The sequence below is a fragment of the Sphaerodactylus townsendi genome, linkage group LG13 (assembly GCF_021028975.2).
Source record: "Sphaerodactylus townsendi isolate TG3544 linkage group LG13, MPM_Stown_v2.3, whole genome shotgun sequence".
NCBI lineage: Eukaryota > Metazoa > Chordata > Lepidosauria > Squamata > Sphaerodactylidae > Sphaerodactylus > Sphaerodactylus townsendi.
This window is the reverse complement of record NC_059437.1, coordinates 5,981,052-6,003,210: the sequence shown is the minus strand read 5'-3', so window position 1 is coordinate 6,003,210 and position 22,159 is coordinate 5,981,052. Positions and strand designations below refer to the sequence as shown.

General features: G+C 43.4%; 1 protein-coding gene across 1 annotated transcript in view; it reads right to left on the bottom strand.

Moving 5' to 3' along the window:
- The window catches only part of SMARCA1 (SWI/SNF related, matrix associated, actin dependent regulator of chromatin, subfamily a, member 1), a 67,380-nt gene extending 50,885 nt beyond the window's left edge, over positions 1–16,495 (bottom strand). Inside the window, exons 1-9 of the mRNA XM_048514236.1 lie at positions 16,312–16,495; positions 9,709–9,795; positions 7,059–7,225; positions 5,551–5,651; positions 5,353–5,453; positions 2,971–3,150; positions 1,012–1,167; positions 522–653; positions 299–367 (exon numbers count right to left, since the gene is read on the bottom strand). Coding sequence (XP_048370193.1) covers positions 299–367; positions 522–653; positions 1,012–1,167; positions 2,971–3,150; positions 5,353–5,453; positions 5,551–5,651; positions 7,059–7,225; positions 9,709–9,795; positions 16,312–16,431 — 1,113 coding nt within the window. The 5' untranslated portion in view covers positions 16,432–16,495. The remainder of the gene's footprint in view (positions 1–298; positions 368–521; positions 654–1,011; positions 1,168–2,970; positions 3,151–5,352; positions 5,454–5,550; positions 5,652–7,058; positions 7,226–9,708; positions 9,796–16,311) is intronic.
- Positions 16,496–22,159: the final 5,664 nt, after the last annotated feature.

Genomic DNA, 22,159 nt, shown 5'->3' with positions numbered 1-22,159 from the left:
GGGCTAGTCACAGTTCTCTCTGAATTCTCTCAGCCCCACCTACCCCACAAGGTGTTAGTTATGGGGAGAGGAAGGGAAAGGAGTTTTTAAGCTTTGAGACTTCTTAAGGTAGAGAAAAGTAGGATATAAAAACTACTCTTCATCATCATTGGAATTCAAGAAACGCAGGCTTACTTTTCATTACTATAATACTTTGTTTCTCAGATAATTTAATGTTTTCTGTACTACACATTTTTATAGGGCAGTGGAATGAGTAAATCTCTTATTTTACCGCAACAAAGAAAAATGCTATACTTACTGCATGAAGTCGTTCTACAAGTTTTTGATCACCAAGACAATTTTTTGTGTCAAACCATGAGTCAAAGTCCTGTAAAAAATATTACATGTGATTGTGATGTTATTTCCCATCACTTAGAATTAGCACAAAAAGATATTTTACAACAGAGCCGTCACATTTTATCTCATCCTCTCTCAAAAGCAGAACAGAAAAACAACATTTGTAAAGCCAGATCTAGTCTTACGTCGGCAGAATTGAAGACATCGGGCAAAAGAAAGTTGAGCAGTGCCCACAGTTCATGAAGATTATTCTGCAACGGAGTTCCTGTTAGTAGCAAACGATTTGTTGTCTTGAATTCACGGACAATCTCAGATAGCTAGGAAAATGTTAAAAGAAAGTTTATTACCACCATACAAAAAGTTCCATTTTCAACAAATGGAAGTCGCAAGTAATTCAATATGAGGGTCCCAGGTACTGTACCTTCCTAATAATATTTTTTTTAATTCAATATGAATAAAACAGTCCTAACAACTCTTGTTTTAAATTCTAGGTTTTCCATCTCTCATTCTGAAATGAAGTATGTCATTATGCATCTTTTTATTTTTGGCAGGTGTACCAACAAGTTTTCCTCTCCCCAAAACTTTCCACATTGCACACCACCTCCAACCCCCAAAGTATTCACTACTTTAGCTATTATAGCATGAGCTACTGATAAAAAAAACCCTGAAGCTTACCTTAGATTTTTCATTCTTTATTCGATGGGCTTCATCGATCACCAGATACCTCCAGTTAAATTTTTTGAAAACAGATTTCTCTTTAATTACCATTTCATATGAGGTCACACAAACATCCCACTCTCCAGGCATCATAACGTCACGGATGAAAGCAGCCTAGTGAAAAATGAAGGCTGTAAACATTTCTTAGAAAGTATGGTAGGACCGGTAGCAAGTACAATTAATTAAATCCTGAGCACTTCCTTGTCTATAGATATGTTATTTCCTTTAAAATATGTACCGCATTCAGTACCTGAACCACATTAGCATATAAGATTACAGCAGAACAATTGTCAAGTCTTAAATTTGGCAATCAAGAATGACATTTAGATAGAACCTTCAAGAAATGAATGGGTGTCCAAGTTATGGAATTTACAGCACAATCTCACAAAGGCCCCTTCCGCACACGCAAAATAATGCGTTTTCAAACCACTTTCACAACTGTTTGCAAGTGGATTTTGCCATTCCGCACAGCTTCAAAGAGCACTGAAAGCAGTTTGAAAGTGCATTATTCTGCACGTGCAGAATGAGCCAAAGTTATTCCATTCTAAACCTGTTACAATCAATCTTTGCACAGGACCACACTGTTACTAAAGTTAATTTTATTAACGGTTTTAAGTTTTCACATAGACCATAAACTACAAACCATAATTCAATAGAAATATAAAAATATGAGTTAGAGACTTTTTTTTCAGTAAAGACATATGATCTGAACCTGAGACCTGCGAATATGCTAAGTGTGTTTTGGGGGTTAGTTATCAATAATATATTTTTCCATTATCATGTTTAGTGTTTTAAAAGAAATTAAAATGAAGCAGGGCCATTAGAATCATCTGGAGACTGATGCTACTTATCAGTGTCAGGGAGAAAGATTAGCAAGGACCCCAAAAAACTCCACACAGTTACCTTCCACTTGCAGAAAGAAAAAAGTTCAAGTTCTGTAATGAATCAATACAAGACCACAACTGAGCAATCCAAAGGGGGGAGGTTGAAGTTGCACTGGAAGCGGCATGACCGCTGAACTGGTGCCATTGCCACCAGCACCACGTAAAGTGGCATGGCCGCTCGTGCAGAGGCACTTATCTCAGCAGTGAGGCACTGTGCGGTTCCACGGTGCCTGAATCCAGACGTTTGCCACTATACAATCATTCTGCATCATCGAAGCCTACGCCAATGTGGAGGGTGGCGTTCTCTGGCCGGAGTCAAATTTAGTCGGCTCCCAGTGGAGGTTTGGCCCAGAAACATCCCCTTTTTGCGGTGCAGATTTATACAACCCAAAAGTGTGGTGTAAGTCATTCCAGATGATTAGCCTCACTAGGAGAAAAAAGGATTTTCTCCTCCGCACATTCTGTCCACGCCATTGACTGCTTCTCTGGAAGCAGTGCCACAGTGCTGTCCCAGGCTGCCGTTCTATCACACACACACTCTCTTTGGATTGGGCTGCCAATGTACCCAGTTATTGCTATGAGATTTTGCAAAAATTCTAAACACACATCAGAATGATTTCAAAGAGGCCGCAATTACAACTTATGTTCTACCCCAATTGAACGATGCGAGAAACAAAGATTCTGTTTCAGAGATATCACGTTAAGAGCTCGTGCATCTAATCTGGAGGAACCGGGTTTGATTCCCAGCTCTGCCGTCTGAGCTGTGGAGGCTTATCTGGGGAATTCAGATTAGCCTGTACACTCCCACACACGCCAGCTGGGTGACCTTGGGCTAGTCACAGCTTCTCGGAGCTCTCTCAGCCCCACCTACCTCACAGGGTGTTTGTTGTGAGGGAGGAAGGGCAAGGAGATTGTAAGCCCCTTTGAGTCTCCTACAGGAGAAAAAGGGGGGATATAAATCCAAACTCTTCTTCTTCTTCTTCTACTACTTATAAATCATAACACTGTTTGAGTGATCTGTGCTCTTACTTACTCTAGCATCCTTGTCTCCAATGAGACAAACAGCACGTAAAGAAGGAACCCAGCGTTTAAATTCATTCATCCAGTTGTGCAAAGTTGATTTTGGAACCAGAACCATGTGCGGACCGGGAATGTTTCGATAATGCTTCAGGTAGCCCAGCAAAGCGATTGTCTGCAAAGTCTTACCTAGACCCTGGAGTTAAAAATAACAATGTTATGCAACTTTGCCAGCAGCACTGAACTGTTTTCCATTTATCCTTGTGCATGAGAAAAGTCTATCTGCCCCTACCCTCCTTTCCATTACTATGATTTAAATTAGGAGATAGAGGGAGGGTGACAGTTTTAGATCATATGGAATTACTTTAACAGGCAATGTCAATTATACTGAATAGAAACCAGTGCCATAGGATTTTTTAAGAAGACTAGATGATTTTATCGATTGATTTAGCCTGAAATGATCTGTTTTATAGGTGATGTTACTGATTATTGTTACATAATCTATGTCAGGGGTCTGCAACCTGTGGCTCTCCAGATGGCCATGGTGGCAGGGGCTGATGGGAATTGTAGTCCATGAACTTCTGAAGAGCCGCAGGTTGTAGACCCCTGATTCTATGTGATTTTTTTTTAATATTGTTAGCAGCCCTGCACCTGGCCTTTGACTCAGGAAAGGGCTGGGTATCCAGCTGAATTTAATAAACTAAATAAAAATAAACTATGATTACGATACAGACTATAGAATAGAAATTTGCCGTAATTTCAATATATTACAATATGTAAAGTACCACTTGTTCATTTTCAGACTATAAAATTACAGTTTCTCATAAGCATTCTTCTGTATATAAATGAAATATTACAGAGAATTAAATTTTAATTACAGCTAGCTCTGAGCTGTAGCTGAATATTTGTGTCTCATCCTGTACTACCGCTATGCATTATGCATTTTCCCGCAGAATAACATAGAATTATTCTCTGATTATTTGAGATACCTATGGATCCATTAATTTTTTCAACATATGGAAAACAGATGCACTTTCCACAAAATAATCAGAGAAGCAAAGTTGGATAGTTTCTGATTATATATTCAGTGTGGTGTATCAGTTAAGAGTGCTGGGAGACCTGGGTTCAAATTCTCAGTCTGCTATGAAAGCCTGCTGGCCAATCACATGCTCTCAGCCTAACCTGCCTCATAAGGCTGTTGTGAGGAAATGAAGGGAGAAGACAATGCAAGCTGCTTTGAGTCCCCACTGGGGGACTCAGTGAACGTAACAGCATTCCTTCGTTTCATATGGAACACGGTGAAAAGTCTTTTGTAACCACAGCCAATGTTTTGCAAAACTTCTACATCCCAGTCAACAAAACTAATGTGAGAGCTGCCATTTGTTTCAGCCTGATATGGACAATACCCTAAGGATGCTATTCACAATCTGCAACAGTGGTTCTCAACCTTCCTAACGCCGCGACCCATTAATACAGTTCCTCATGTTGTGGTGACCCCCAACCCTAACATTTATCCATTTTACAGATGGAGAACACTGATGCAGAGAGTCTTAGGCGACCCCTGTGAAAGGGTCGTTCGACCCCCAAAGGGCTCCCGACCCCCAGGTTGAGAACCACTGATTTACAATCTCAAGTAATCTTGTTACCAGACTTGTCAATTTCATCTGAATGTCTTGTGATATCCTGGGAATCACAAAAGCCACATGAGAGGGTGAGGAAGGGAGTTTGGCCACCATAACATTTTATTTCTGATGGCTACCTGTGGGCAACAACTTACAGGAAAACAGCTCTACATTCTATTGTCGAAGGCTTTCACGGCCGGAATCACTGGGGTGCTGTCTGGTTTCCGGGCTGCATGGCCGTGTTCTAGCAGCATTCTCTCCTGACGTTTCACCTGCATCTGTGGCTGGCATCTTCAGAGGATCTGATATCTGAAGATGCACAGCCACAAATCCTCTGAAGATGCCAGCCACAGATGCAGGCGAAATGTCAGGAGAGAATGCTGCTAGAACACGGCCATACAGCCCGGAAACCAGACAGCACCCCAGCTCTACATTCATTTGCAAGGCTGACTTAAAAATCAGCTGAACCGCCACAAGAAAGTGGGTACAGGCCACTGTCTAAAACTCCTTCTTTAACTTTAAGAGAGCTTCAAAAATATTTGGGGAGTTGACAAGAATGTTGCTTGTAAGAGGAAGCATAGGCATACCTCTGGATTGTGGACAACGATTTCAGTGTGGGCTACACTCTGATTAAGATTCAGTTCTTCTCCATTTGTATGTGGGCTACTGGAAATCTCATGGCTTAGCTTCCATCTATCAAAATAACCTTACTCAAAGAGGCACACACCCTTCCCACCTTTCCCCAAAAACACACATTCAGAAAACAGTCTGCTTACCATTTCATCTGCCAAAATGCCATTCACGCCATTTTCGTACAGGGAAATCATCCAGTTCAAGCCTCTAACTTGATAGTCTCTTAAAGTACCAGTTTTAACATCTTCAGAAAACACAAAATGTCATTTAGTTATCTGGACTCTTGGTTTATACCAGAGCTATCTAAACAAATCCAGAGACTTGTGGGTGAATATACTCACAAGAAGGAGATTCCTCAAATCGGACACACACATTGGAGGTTTTTCGACTCTCAGAAAGGAGTTCTTCATCCTCCTCTTGCTCTGTGCGTCTGTGGCGATAACTGCAGGAAAAATGGAGAAATTACACTGAAGCTTGTATACAAAGTAAGATCTCTTGGCCAGGATCTTTCTGCATACCAAGTATACAAACTGGATCTCCCTTGATATTCAGCTTATCTTGGCTGCTATGCCAGGGTAAGCTCCAGAATTGGCCAGGGTTGTTTTCCATTCCTTAGATAACGAAGACATTCATTGTATCTGTCAGACTCTTTGACAGACCGGACTAACATGAAGCACCATACTGACACACACACACACAGAACCAAGGCCTCATTCTCACTGAGGAAATGAATTTGTTTGGCGGTTTTACCTCTTCAGACTGCAGGTGGGAGCTCACTTGTGCTCCTGTAGAAGTCTCAACATTTAGAAACCAAACATGTCAGGATGACGTATTTTAACCTAGCCTTCTCGCTAACATCTTATTTTCACTCTGTTCAATGTACTTATAAGTACATGGGGGCATGATACATCTTGATAAGATTCTAATAGAGATGCCTATTAATTGTAGCCAAAGAGTCATTGGATCATTATACACTCATGGAAACGATTTTAAACTGAAATACTTTATCTCAAAAATATTTAAGCAAAACGCAAATTTTAAAAATAGCACTTGGAGAACAGCAATCCAAATAATTGAGAGGCATCTTTAAGGTTGCAGCATTGCACTTAATAATGAACTAAGATATTATGAGGATTGATTATAAAGTATGTAACTGGATACCCTCTTACACTAAAATGATACCAATCCTAATGTATTTCTTTCAAATGGATTGCAGTCATAATTAAGGCTTACACGATACTTCATCTCCTTTGGTTGTATAGCATAAAAGTTACACATGTAATAAGATTTACAGCCCAGGGGGCAGGGGAGTGACTGCTGGAACCGGCACAGCTTCATGCCAGCACATCTGCCCACCCCCCTGGCATAAGTGGCACATACACCAGCAGGGAGGGCAAGCAGGGTAGCAGGCAGACACTGAACAGCTTGGTGGCACCTAACTCAGAGAGGTCTGATGCCTGCAGAACTATGCTGGCCCACAGGTGAATGCCAGCGCAGCTGTGGGGGCGGAAGGGGGGAGGCTAGGGACATTTCTGGGGGCAGAGTCAAGTTTAGTTGGCTTCCACTGAGCTTTCGGCCTGGGTATGCCTGCAGCGTAGCCCTTAGACTCACACCACGATATCTAATGGAATAAATCTGTCCCTCCAATGGAGTTGTCCAGGTAGCAGTGGGGTCGTCGTCCCCGCCCCACTGCTTTCTGCACTACCCAGAGCTCCACTACTTGCTGGGCTGCCAAGAGCCTTGCTGGGCTGCCCAGACCCCCACCCCCACCCGGATTCGACTGTTAAGCTGCAAACTTTATTATTATTTAAACATTATTTAAACATTAAAATGTGAAAATGAAACATACTCCCCAGCTGATAGTAAGCTCTGCTTTTCATCCTTCTTTACCCGAGGCCGTCCAAGCTTCACTTTTAAGGGAGATGTTGGTGATTTCTGTGCTGCAGGCTGAATGAAATGGGCAAAAAGCTCCGTCTGCTTCAGCAGGAATTCAAATCTTTTTGCTCGATCCGTTTTCTGCAGGCAAAGCCATAAAAGCAAAATGATATCTGAAGTGTAATACTCATTATTTTAAAGAATAGACCCAAAGAAACTGCTGCCCCTACTGATAGATAAAAATGTTATCTCTTGTAATCATTGTTAGCTCTGAAAAGGCAATTCATGGCAAATTTCTCCAGAGAAGAAACAAATTAAAAAATGCATGGTGTATTTTATCTTTGGGGAAAAAAACCTAAACATATGCTTCATAATCAATGTACACTTTTTATTTTCGAATAAATACAACTCAAATATGCAGCTGGTGTAACAATGCATCTATTTTCAATATGAAGGTAACCATAATGATCTATTTTAAATTATTATCGTAAGGGTGACAGCAATAAAATATATGTAAAGTGCTTTGAAATGTACTATACTTTGTCACCAGCTTTTCCGCCAAGGTGTCAAAACTTTATTTTTAGTCAAAGATCAATAATGAGAAAATACATAAAACAAACACATTACACTTTTGGATGTCTGACCCCCTCTTTGAAGTCACATCTTGACATCTTTTCACCACACGAGGGCAATGCAACAACGAGCACAGAATTTGTTCCTAACTTCCAACAAACCTCATTTATCAAACTTACAAAATATGATTTTGAGAAATCAAGATAAAAAGTGAGGTGGGCTGCCAACATGCAGAAAACATGGGACTTCCTGCACTTTTTCCAATGCTGTGCCTGCACAGAAATAAAAAGGACCAGCGGTGCGTTGTGGGACAAAACATCTGTACAAAATGAGGTAAAAGGTAAAGGTAGTCCCCTGTGCAAGTACTGGGTCATTACTGACCCATGGGGTGATGTCACATCATGGCGTTTACTAGGCAGACTATGTTTATGGGTGGTTTGCCTTTGTCTTCCTCAGTCATCTACATTTGACCCCCAGCAAGCTGGGTACTGATTTCACTGACCTCAAAAGAATGGAAAACTGAGTCAACCTTGAGCTGGCTACCTGAAACTGAATTCAGTCGGGATCGAACTCAAGTTGTGAGCAGAGTTTTGACGGCAGTACTGCAGCTTGCCACTCTGCATCACAGGGCTCCTTCCACAAAACAGGGAGGGACCATTTAATATAAGGCCAGGACAGAAAGAATGATATGGAAGTCTTGCTCTGAAGACATTACCAAGTAACAATGAACCCTCAATATTTTCAAGCATACATGAACTACCACGTGGCCTTTCGCAGAGGCAGAATTAGGTCACTGATGTGTCAAGCATGGCACCGTCTTGCATAACAGAGGATATGGTTCCCCTCTAATTTTTAACAACCATGTAGCAGGAAGAATTCTAGGGGCGAAGGCTTTCTCACCCCAACACCATTGGGATGTGACAATCTGCACCTTCCAAAAGTTCCACAGGATTATTTAGAACCCAGGTGTCAAACTCACGGCCCTCCAGATGTTCATGAACTATGATTCCCATCAGCCCTTGCCGGTATAGCCAATGCTCGTGTGGGAGGGACTGATGGGAATTGTAGTTCATGAACATCTGGAGTTTGACACCCCTGATTTAGAAGTATGGGAGCCTTGCTCCTTCTTGAGCCTGCCCTCCCCTAAGGTAAGCCCGCTAGAAGAATGTTTGACCATCAAAACAGTCCAGAAATCAAACAACTGGGAGTCCTTTCTACACTATTCAACTGGGGAAATAAAACTTCAAAAGCCAAAAGGGTTTGAGAGGACTGTGTGGATTCCAAAACATCATTCTTTAATATTTCCTTACAAAAAGCATAATTGCTCAGGAGACAGCCATTCAAGGACTAGGCACTTTGATTGGTGGGAGGGAATGCTATTTGACAGCTGGTCTATACATGACTTTAGCCTCCTCAACAAGCACACCCTGGAAAGATGGTCAAATATGCCCGAGGCAACACAGAGCACTTCAGACTTGTACTCTGCTGCAGGGTCTCTGCTGCGAGGAGACTTACTTCTTGGAAAGCATCTGTGAGCTGCAATTCCATGCATATTTACACAAGAGTAGAATTACTTTTGTGTCAATATGCACATAAATTTCCTACAGTGACTGATTATTTATTTAGTTACTTCATTTATACCCCCATCTTCTTCTCTACTGGGAGAATCATTCTTCTTTCCCCCATTTCATCCTCACAATAACCCTGTAAAGTCATACACTGACCTAAGGTCAGTCAGCAAACTTCCATGGGAGAGTATATCCCAACCTAGCTCTCCCAGATCCTCCAACACACTACCTATTATGCCATACTGGCTCTCAATTAAGTGCTTAGGTGTTTCATAAATACTTTCTGAAGGTTACATAGTCTTACATTTTAAATTCTGTTTGTGTGTACCAGTTCCAGCTGCAATCTTTGGAAATTTGTGTATATACTTACATATCTTTCTTTTAAAGGCTATTGAAGCCGGATATTAATTACTTAATGGAAATTTATTGTCTTATTTAAAAACTGTAACTATTATGTATAAACTTACAAGATGGAAAACTCACCATTTTCTCTTCATACTCTGGATCAACTTCTTTTTCAGGTTTAGATGCCTTTGGGGGAGGCTTGAGTAGAAATGGACGGTCATTTTTCTGCAAATAAAATTCAAAATTTTATCATGGCAGTATGTCTGAGGGCTGACAGGCCTAAAGAACAATCTACAGGGTATGAGGTTCAGAAATTAAGAAAGAAGTTTATGTTTGTTATGTTTGTTTCAAGCACAATACCTAATAACCAATCACACCTAAATACTGCCTACAGCCATATCCTAAGTAAATTGGCTAGGGCCCAAGCACCATATGGCCAAGGGCAATTTTAATTCCTGTTTCTAAAAGAGGCCCTCCTAGCTATATAAGAAACTGCTTCTGAAAGTGAGTATAACCCCAAGCACAGTTACACTCTTCTAAGCACACTGACTTTTACAAGCACTGCTGCTGAAATAAAAACATGAAAAATTCCATTATGCAACGCTTAAGTACTCTTCTGGATCCTGGCCAGAAAAGCAATGGTGGAAGGCAATGGTGCAGATTTGCCAGAAAATCTGAATTAGAAAACTTTCTATTGCAAAGCAATTGAGATCCAATTTACCATCTTTATCTGGTTACATTCATTAAACACCAAAAACGCACCACTTTAATATTATATGTCATAAACAGTCCTATTTTTTCCCAAAAAACCAACAGTTGTGGAACTGATATATTTGATAAGGGGAAGTAATTCAATAAATGCAAATGTAACTGTGTCTAGCGCTCTATTTGGATATGACAAGGAAACCAGAATTAGTTTATAACTAACATGACGCTCTCACTATACGCAGAGCCTCCATCATACTTCCTGAATTAGGAATTCAAATTTGTATTATTTCCAAATGCAGAAACCGGAAGAAATTAGACGCCCGGAATTCCAATCCAAAATTAAATGGTTACAGGTTAATTCAGATGTCACAACAAACTGTAGATAACCTGAAAAGTCTGGTACAAACCCAATGGGAGCTATCCAAAGCTTAGAACACTAGCTAGTGGTGATAAAGTCTAATGAAGTCGGATTAGAAAAAACAGATGGAAAGCCTCCTCAAACCCTTTTAACTAAATTCTGTGAAAAGAAGAAGGGGGAGGGTAGAGAAATGCATGAGCACAGCAACCAGTGGCGTAGCTAGGGAAAATTGAGCCCGGGACAAAATCTGAGTTTTGCGCCCCGCCCCCGCCCCCGGCATATGGGCAGCGCCCCTCCCCCTTCCCCACCATGACCAAACACCATCACATTATAGAACATGCCCCAACACATGAATCTGAACACACCCAGTGCTCCCTAGTTTAAACAACATTAAAAGTGATGCTGTTTTTGAAGGGGGGGAATCCACCCTGAAACAGCATCACTTTTAATGTTGTTTAAACTAGAGAGCCCAGATTCTCCTTTTAAATTCACCTTAAAGAGAGACTCTGGGCTCTCTAGTTTAAACAACATTGAAAGTGATGCTGTTTCAGGGTAGATTTCCCACCCATCCACCCCCAACAGCACCATTGTCAAAGTTGGTTGTTGTGGGTTTTCTAAGCTGCATCCGGCTGTGGTCTGGTAGATCTTGTGGCTGGTATCTTCAGAGGTGTATCACAGAGTGGCTGGTATCTTCAGAGGTGTATCACAGAGAGAAGTCTGTTATACACTGTGTCCAGACTTCTCTTATAACAGACTTCTCCCTGTGATACACCTCTGAAGATGCCAGCCACAGAGGCAGGTGAAACGTTAGGAACAAGATCTACCAGACCATGGACACACAGCCTGTAAAACCCACAACAATCAGTTGAATCTGGTTGTGAAAGCCTTCAACAATACTTTCAATGTTTTTTTTTTAATCTAGGGAGCCCAGATTCTCCCTTTAAATCCACTCCAAAGGGGGTGGATTTAAAGAGAGAATCCGGGGAAAATTTGAGGGTGCTTGTCAGGAGAGCAATGTTTAAGATAACAGTACCAAAATTTTAGGCTATCTTTAGGAGACTATCCTGATTATACCACCCAGGTTTAGTGAAGTTTGGTTCAGGGGGTCCAAAGTTATGGACCTTCAAAAGGGTAGCCCCATCTACCATTAGCTCCCATTGGAAACAATGGGGGATGGAGCACTCCTTTTGGGGGTCCATAACTTTGGACCCCCTGAACCAACCTTCACCAAACCTGGGTGGTATCAGAAGGAGACTATCCTTATGATACCACCTAGGTTTAGTGAAGTTTGATTCAGAGGGTCCAAAGTTATGGACCCTCAAAATGATAGCCCCATCTGCTATTAGCTCCCATTGGAAACAATGGAGGATGGGGTCACCCCCTTTGGGGGTCCATAACTTTGGACCCCCTGAACCAAACTTCACCAAACTTGGCTGATATCATCAGGAGAGTCACCTGATGATAGCCTGAAATTTTGGTGCCACTAGCCTAAAAACTGTGCCTCCTGCAGACCAAAATTGGAAAAAACAGTAAAAAATACAGAAAGCTTCAAACGAACCTGCAATTTTTCCACCCACCACAAGGTGGCGCCCGGGGCGCTTGTCCCCGGATGTCCCCATGGTAGCTACGCCTGTGACAGCAACAAGCTATATTTGTGCTTAATCACAGTTTAATTACCAGTTGTCATAGTAATTTGAATGCAGTCCCTCCAAAGAAAGACATCTAGGTTACCACAATAATTAAACCAGGAAATCTTCAGTTATGGCTCTGCATGCAAAGGGGGAGGGGTGGGGGTGCAAGCAGTGGGTTCTCCCCACATTTACACGTGAGAAGGAGCCCACTGCTTCCCCTGAGCCTAGCGGCTATTTTGTCTGCTCCCTGCTTCCAGATTCGGATGGTTGTTTGCCACTTGTTTCTTAACTTTTTTAAAGGCCATTTCTTCGATATATTGCTCCTGAAACAGATCAAAACTCTTTAAATTAAAATAAAAAGGAGCCCTATCAATCCCCCAGGAATGCCAGCGGAACCGTTCCTGCGTGGGCAGGGAAGGCAGGAAGGAATGGAAAAGCTAATCAAAGCAAAACATGTACTGCTCTGCTTCACTTTCCCTGCACAGGCAGAGGAAAAAATGTGCTTTTCCTGCTCTTGAAAGCCATGGGGCTTCTCTGATCAGTGGTCCAGTGAGTTCTGAAGAGGGAGAAAGTGACCCAAAGGTAATGTATGCTTGACTTGAAGTGTCCAATGTGCACAAAAGGTTTTGTGTCCGATGTGCACAAAAGGTCTTCTGTCCAGGGATTTTTTGCAGTTAAGCAAGTGGCCAATAGGAGAAGGCAAATTATGAGGAATAATTGGGAAGGAAGCCTGCAAAAGTCTAGTGTAGTATATAGCATAGCACAGGGGTGTCCAACTCTGGCGCCCCAGATGTTCATGGACTACAATTCCCATCAGTCCCTACCAGCATGGCCAATTGGTAGTGGTACTGATTGTTTAGTTTTGATTGTAAAATTGTTTTTGTAAGCCAATCTGAGCCTGTTTAAAGGGAAGGGTGGCCCATAAATTGAATTATAAATAAATACATAAAATGAAGATTCTGTAAAGAGTTGCTGGGCAGATGATAAGAGAAATACTTTAACAGGCAGATAGATTAAGAGCAAGGGCAGCCCTGACTGATGAAGCCTTTGGGGGCTTAGGAAAGGGTTCTGAAGAACCCCCTTATCCCACATGTATCCTGCCTGGGAATCAAGATCACTGGGAAAGGCCCTCCTGACCCCAATCAATCTAAGGAGCTCATTCGGGAGGTACAAGGGCTTTTTCAGAGGCACCCCACAATTATGGAGCCTTTGGGGAGGGCGGTATATAAATATAATAAATAAACAAACAAACAAACTCCCTGGGGACATACAGCATGCCATCTCACTTTCGGTCTTTAAGAGGTGATTGAGGGCTGTTTTATTGAGGACTGCCTTTGGTTAAGTTTAGTAGTCCTAGTATTGTGATGGCGAACCTATGACACGGGTTCCCAAGGCAGCACTCAGAGCCGTCTCTGTGGGCACGCATGCTGTCATTTCCCCCTCACCCAGCCAGAGGTGGCTGCCATCAAACACGTTGGGAGTCATGCTGCACAGGCTGGCCGTGCACAAGGCGCTCTGCCAGCTGGGGCTGAGCTTCAGGGAGGTCCTCTTGAGTCAACCTGATTTGCTGTAAGTACCATCTACTGCCCCACAAGTACCCCCCATCCCCCACAAAGCTTGGGAGACTGGAGGCTGGCACGCTTTTCTTGGTGTGTAACTTTTGGGACCAAACTAAAACGCTGGAGGTAGGATTAAAAAGCAGCAGTCCGGGTGATTGGCTTCCATTGGGAGGAGTGCGTCTGCCAAGAGCAGGGCAGGTGCAATGGTGGGATTTAGGTGCTCACCCCAATTGGAGTGAACTGTTTGTTAAGGGCCCCCCTCCCCTGGGAGAGATGGAGCTTTTAGTGTCGGGGAGCCCAGGGTGGGGAGGAGAGATCTTGCAAAGTCCCTAGGCTCATGACGCCAATCCCGTTCCCACAGGATCAAAGCAAAAGTACAAAAGACAAAAGGCATTTCACACTGATAAAGAATTGAGCTAAAGCAGGCCCCGACCAACTGGCAGGAAAGGGAGAGGAGCATCCCTTACTGCCCTAAGCATCCCTTCCCCACCCCCCATGTAAGAATTAGGGCCATTCTGACAGAGGCAAATGTGGAACAGAAAGGTCCATTTCAAAATATTTCAAAATATTCTCCATGCTTTTATTTTTCTGTTCCTATTGCATTTTTGTGGGAAGTCAAGTGCTGTGATGACATGTGAAGGAAAAACCGCAGATCAGATGGCTGCTCTACAAATTTAGCTTTTCTGAAGTTATCCTACCCCTCACACAGCATTTTTGCTTAGGATTGCCTTTTCTGACTGTCTTTTTACTTCTATTGTGTGATAGTGGGATTATTGGGTTTCAGAAAGTGAAAGTTTTACTTCCCTCTCCCACCGCACCCCTCCCCCTTCCCCCGCCAGGCCTCCAGCGTGATAATAGTGTAATTAGCGGCCAGATTCTGCCATTCGCTTCTCATATTCATGGTCCCTCATTCCACACAGATTAGCACTAACGCCTTGACTGGGAACCCACTCCAATTTTTGTTATAAATTTAAGGACACATGTGTTAGGTCTCGAACCTTGAAGCAATCAATGGACTCTGTATTGCTGATCAGCAGTGTTTATTGATAGGAACTGAAGCACCCAGCTGGACAAAGACAGTTCTAGGGAACCTGGCTTTTGCTACCCATTTTATTCCAATGTTAATCCCCCCTCCTATTTTCCCAAAGAATGTGAGAGTTAGTTTAGAGCTAAGGCACCACAAGGTTGGCGACAGCCACCTGACTTCCTGCCCCCACAGGACAACAGAAACAATCCCGTTGCCCATGAGACCAAAGTGTCAGGGGAAAGCCTAGTTATCTACCCAGCGTGTGAAGCCATAAAGCAAAGATCAAGGAAAGAATGTCCCAGAATGGCAGTGATAACTTATAGCAGGCTGGTTACATATATCTTGTAGCAATTACATTGAGCTAGGAATGCATCTCAGTCAATTAGATACCATCCCCCTGACAACATGTAAGGCTGCCAATTCTGCTTGGGAAATTCCAAAAGATTTTGGGGTGGAGGGTAGGATTTGGGAAGGGACCTCAACAGTGTATAATGCCATACAGTTCATCTTCCAAAGCAGTCATTTTCCCCAGGGGGACTGATCTCTGTAACACTGGAGATCAGTTGTAATTCCAGATCTCCAGGCTCCATGTGGAGATCACCATAACAATCAGGAGGTACGTGCATCAACAGGTTGTACTAATACCGCTCTGCTCCAGCAGCTGGGGGCTCTCTTTAACCCAATATATTCAGCAGTGTTATTTAAGTTGCCTATATGATTTCTAGCTGAAGAAGCTGCAAAAACATCTGACATGGAAAGTATCTGATGGGGCATTTTAATTTAGAGATTACGAATACAAATAATTTATATTTTAATGTAAAACTAAGTTATTGTTTTAATTTAAATGTTTTAACTGCATGTATCTCTGTATTGTTACAGCCAATGGCTCAAACAATAAATACTTGACCGACTGACTATATGATTTCTAATAATAACCTGTCTTTTTCCTTAGGGGTCCATTCACACTTCAATAACATCGCTTAACATACTTGGCGCAAGAGAGCCTCCAGCTACTGAGGCAGAGCGGCAGCCGTACAATCCATGGGGAGACTGGCGATCCTCCATCTACGCAGGTGCAAGAGCTAAGCTACTCAAGCCCCTGGGCGGAGAAACACCCCACGCCTTACACCCCATTCCTTGATGGGAAAGGGCGTGATAGTGTCTGACAATAACGACAAGTCTACATTTTTATTATTGACTCGATGATGACAATACTAATAAGCTTGAGGTCAGGCTTCACTCAGTCCTGACGCGCATGTTGCGTGTCAGGAACACAAGTAACGTGTGAACGGGCCATTCCAGCAACCGAGAGTTACAGCGGTCTTGGGGGGGGGCGTTCCTCCGGGGTCCCTTCCGAGGCCTGCAACTGCGGCCGCGGGGGGGGGGGGGTGGTCGCGGCGGGCGCGACGCCACTTCCCTCTCTCCTTCCTTCTTCCCCTCCCCTTCCCCGGGCCCTACCTCCTCCAGGCTGGACTCCTGTGAGGAGGAGGAGGCGGCCGCGGCCGAGGTGGACGGCTCCTCCTCGCTGGGGCTGGAGGGGCCCGCGGCAGCGGCCTCGCTGGTGACGGCGGCGTCCATTTTGTGTCAGCGACGGCCCGCCGGTCGGGGGGGAGGGGGAAGGGACCCCCACAAAACCCGCCCGCCTCCCTTCCCCCCCCCCCGCGTCTTCTACGGCAACTCTCGCGAGACTTGGCGGCCGCTGTTTCGAACGCGGGAAGCGCGCGAGCCTGAAGCCGCTTTTAATCATTTTTTAAACATCTAACGTCGTCATTACCCCCGCTTTCGCTCGTGCCGTAAAGAAATGAAAATACAATGAAATAATGTGGGCGTTTCATTTCCCGCCATCTCGCCCCCGTTTATTGATGGGGGAAGTCACCCTAGACAAGCCCAGAACATCCCCTCAGCAAGTGGAGCGAATCATACTGGATTTTCAATGCTATTGTTTGGGAGTGGGATATGCATGCGCTCTGCGCTTTTTCCCCCAGTCGGGCATTTTCTTCCCTCCACACGTTTCGCCTGCTTTTTACTGGGCATGCGCGCCGGAAGGAGTTGCGCGTGCTAAGTCGTGACCGATGAAGCCCTTTGCCCTCACATGGGGAACGAGCCCGGACGGAGCATGCGCCTTAGCCCTTTCTGACGCTCTTGAGCTCTTTTTATGCCTGGTAGTCATGCCCGGCCTGCCAAGGTGAACCTGACTGGTTGTAAGAGATGGCGCCAAAAAGGAGGATGGAGGGAGAATTGATAGATGCTTTCTCTCCTGGTTGTCCTTTCCTCAATGGATACCACAAGAAGAACTATGCCTTATTAGTTTTCTGCCTTTCACAGTTCTTACATCACATATTCAATTCTAGTACATAATTTTATTAGTACTAAATTTTATTAGTACTTGAAATAATTACAAAAAGCAAAGGAAAAAAGATCAGAAACAATTAAACAGTACACTTTAGCATAAGGTCTTCCAATTTCATCTACATCAAATGTGAACAGTAACAAATATCACTTGTTCTTAAACCTCATACTTAATACCACTTGCTCTTTAACCACATATTTAAATTCCTTAATAACCACTACTGATTATTTTTTTTTAATTCTGTGTTAAGTCTTATAACAACCCACTAATCCTCAAAATCCCTAATCATCGTACTTTTTTCTGTTTTATCCAAGTGATCTATTAGTGGCATCTAATTGTCCCAAAATTTTACTAAACTCCTTTCTTTAAGTAATGCAGTGAGTTTGGCTCTGAATTCTTACATCATGTCTCCTTTGTGTAGAGCCACAGACTGTTGAGAAATCCCCTGGTTCTGTTGGAACTGTCCACAAGACAGGGATCAGGGATCAAATTTACTTTACTGAGCTCCAACTTTGGTTGCGTGATATGCTATATTTATACTTCAGAAGTATAATAGATTGTCTTATTTCATGTTTCATCATCCTGGAAGCATGAGATGGGATCAGGGGGCTATGTAACAAATCTGCACTGGACCCAATTAAAGAAACAAACATCTCAGGCCTTCACCATATATACCACAACTGGTTCTCAGCCAGCTTGATCACAGCATTTTGGCCTCTATGTTGCATCTCCATGTTGTTTTGTTCTTTCAGACTAATTGTACCAGTTTTCTTCATGAGTTTTCCACCTGTCTCATTTTCTGTTTCTGTCACTATTCCTTACAAATGGAAGTAGGAGTGCACTTCTTATTCTTTCACCCTTGTTCTCAGTCCCTGATTATATTTGAGGAAGCAAAGCTGTTAATAGTTGATAAATGCTAGCAAAAAAAATGCATCCCTTAACACTAGCAGAAGCCTCAAGTATGTTAACAACAAAAACCTGGACTTTCTCAAAGTAACATAAAATGCAATAAAAAGAGAGCCATATTAAAGTAATCTCTTAACGTCCGTCCATCTGCCAGTCTATTTGGGCAGAATTAGAAAATATGGTCTAAGTCGAAAAAGGAAAAAAATATTACATCAACAACGTGGAAGCTGCAAAATAAGAACATAAGAACAAGCCAGCTGGATCAGACCAAAGTCCATCTAGTCCAGCTCTCTGCTACTTGCAGTGGCCCACCAGGTGCCTTGGGGAGCTCACATGTAGGATGTGAAAGCAATGGCCTTCTGTGGCTGTTGCTCCCGATCACCTGGTCTGTTGAGGCATTTGCAATCTCAGATCAAGGAGGATCAAGATTGGTAGCCATAAATCGACTTCTCCTCCATAAATCTGTCCAAGCTCCTTTTAAAGCTATCCAGGTTAGTGGCCATCACCACCTCCTGTGACAGCATATTCCAAACACCAATCACACGTTGCGTGAAGAAGTGTTTCCTTTTATTAGTTCTAATTCTTCCCCCCCCAGCATTTTCAATGTATGCCCCCTGGTTCTAGTATTGTGAGAAAGAGAGAAAAATGTCTCTCTGTCAACATTTTCTACCCCATGCATAATTGTATAGACTTCAATCATATCCCCCCTCAGCCGCCTCCTCTCCAAACTAAAGAGTCCCAAACGCTGCAGCCTCTCCTCATAGGGAAGGTGCTCCAGTCCCTCAATCATCCTTGTTGCCCTTCTCTGCACTTTTTCTATCTCCTCAATATCCTTTTTGAGATGCGGCGACCAGAACTGGACACAGTACTCCAAGTCGCGGTTGAAGCATCCACTGCTTTTATATAAGGGCGTGACAATCTTTGCAGTTTTATTCTCAATTCCTTTTCTAATGATCCCCAGCATAGAGTTTGCCTTTTTCACAGCTGCCATGCATTGAGTTGGCATTCCCATGGAACTATCAACTAAGACGCCTAAATCCCTTTCCTGGTCTGTGACTGATAGCACTGACCCCTGTAGCGTGTATGTGAAGTTTGGATTTTTTGGTATTGAAAAGATGCCTGGGCCAAATATGTTTCAGCCAGGTGCCCCCAAACCCAGAAGGGTCTGGTGCCAGGAACACAGATGTGTGAAACAGTATTATTTTAACATTTTACCCATTTAAAAGATCTTGTGGCTGCATTTCAGTGCAAGAATTTGAAAAGCAGCTTGTGAACACTGAAAACAGAATCAAACCAACACACAACTGGTCAGCAGAAGTGCAGCATAAACAAGATTTTTTTTTTCAAAAAGCCTAACTGTCAGATTGCTCTGACTCAGATGGCCCAGGCTAACCTGATCTCATTAGATCTCAGAAGCTAAGCGGGGGGTCTGCCCCGTTTGGTATTTGGGCGGCAATCCACCTCTGATTGCCTCCTGCCTTGAAAACCCGATGGGGTACGCATAAATCAGCTGCAAGGTGATGACACTTCTCACCTCCACCAATTGCCTATCAAAGAAGAAGCACTTACAATGGTCATGCCATCCCATTTGTTGGACATGAAAGACTTTGCACCATTATTTAACCGCAGATTTTAGGGGATTTACAGAAAGTTTTACAGATAGATAGGTCAAGATACGTGCATCCCTGCTCTCTACCACTCTAACACTATCCCTTTGATGTATAGATTGCTAATCTCAGGGAAAACTTCCTTCCTTCTGCTTTCACACTTTCTCTGCCAGCACTGTTTCCTCCTCTCCAGCTAGGCACCATCACTGCAGGACATGAATCCTGCATCTCTATCCATCCTAGTAAGCCTAGTTTAAGAACCTGATTCTACCCTGTCCTAGCTAGAATGGGGTTCCTTACAATCAATGGCTCATCTTAGTTTGCAAAGATAAAAGAGGCTATGTGTGTACGTTTGTTCCCAGCACAGTACACAAATCATACTGCTGCATAATTTGCCATTGTGCATTCTGCTACCTTTGGAATCTGGAAAAATTTTCCATACCCTCTTCCCTCCAAAATATATCAGGGTACAAACAAACAAGAGAACGGTTTCAGATGAGCGGGGGGGTGGGGGGGGCGGCAATGGAATACCAATATCTGTGCAGGAATGGAAAACATATCATGAATAGATTTTTATTTCATGAATAGATTTTTATTTCAAAGACTGAAAACTGCGGGCTCTGTGGGAGAGATCTGATCAGGACCACCAGAAAGGAATTTCTTGTAAACATGCACAGAGGGCATTCCAATATAGGAAGTGTCTGCTCTTGAGTAAAACTTGCAGGATGCTGGAATAAAGTAATGGCTCTTTCAAAAGTGGGCGGGGCCGACAGAGCATCTGATTGACAACCAGAGATATGACAGATACTACCAGACAATTGCTTCTTAGTCAGCTGTATGCTTCTGTGCATGCAAGAAAATATGTTTTCCTGTTCTCAGAGCTTATTTCTGAAACACCAAAGAGCCATTATCAGTTATGCATAACCTCCCTCTCTGACATTTTGTGGATGGTTCCACCTCTTGCACATTTCAATTGTTGTGCCCACCATCCCGAGTCAGATTTTCAAGGGTACCTCCTGGTTTCAAAAGACTGGGACCCCGGCCGAATCCAACATCACCCAGTTGTTAGTAAAAACGATAACGCTTCCTTATTACCACTAGAGGGAACTAGCTCCTTGCTACATTAAGGATCCAGCTTCCAAAGACCAGTGCGCCAGCTGTTGTGTTTTCTTGTAGGAGGAAGAACTTCAGCAATGTGGACAAAGTTAATTGACCCGCAAAGCCCGAAGGGCTTCAAACAGATACAATGCATTGTGCATTTATTAGGATCCTTGATGAAGCTACGTCTCATTACAACGTGGGGGCAAGGGGGGGGGATAGTTTGAGATACTGAACGGTTTATTTATTCCTTGACTGTAACCATAGTTTACATGTGCATCAGGCACACAAAAGAAATAACCAGATAAACAAGTTTTAGGGCAAACACAGGTCTGAAAAGATTGTTTGGTGCCTGGCCCCATGTGCACGGGCATGACCTGGCACCCATTATGGGAACTGTTGACCAATTCTGAACCCAGTGGGTCCTGCAGCACCGGCTTGTGGCACTATGGCATGGGCCATTTAGCCTGGCTCCTTCCTGGTTTTAACTTCCTGTTCTGCCTCTAGCCCTCAGCCAATGGGAGTAAGCTTTGCCAATTTAATTCTTTTTAATGGCGAGCGCACAGAACAGCAGCGGCCTCTGGATCTAAAGATCCAGTGATCTAAAGATCCCTTTTGCCACCACCACATAGGCTGTCTTCGCAGCTTTGCAGCAGCGGAAGCGGGAGGAGGTTATGAGCCTGCAGTGTATCCCAATCTGGGAGGAACCGGGTTTGATTTCGGCTCCTTGCCTGCCTGGAGCTGTGGAGGCTTATCTGGGGAATTCAGATTTCACTGCTGTACACTCCCACACACGCCAGCTGGGAGACCTTGGGCTAGTCACAGCTTCTCGGAGCTCTCTCAGCCCCACCCACCTCACAGGGTGTTTGTTGTGAGGGGGGAAGGGCAAGGAGATTGTCAGTCCCTTTGAGTCTCCTGCAGGAGAGAAAGGGGGGATATAAATCCAAACTCTTCTTCTTCTTCTTCTTTGCTTGGGGACAGAATGGTATGCAATTGTGCAGGGGTTAGAAACCAGGATCCAACAGAATTAGGACTAGCATCACCATGCTGATTTAAAAAAAACACTGTTTGGAAGTTTGTTCTTCAGATGGTCAGTTTTGGAGCTCAGCCTCTGACGGTTTTCTAGGCCTCAGAAAAGGTCCCAACTGAACAGGTAAATTATGACTTCTGGCTGCGAGTGGTAAGTTCACAACTCCTATGCGCTTGTATCAGATTTTGGCCTGTAGCTTGTTTTCCCAGCCGCCTGCGTTCTTACCCAGCAGCCATTTTCCTTCTAGGAAAGATGGGGAGTGTTTTTACAAAAGATTTTTTCCTGGTGAATCTTTCCTAAATAAGGACTGATAGT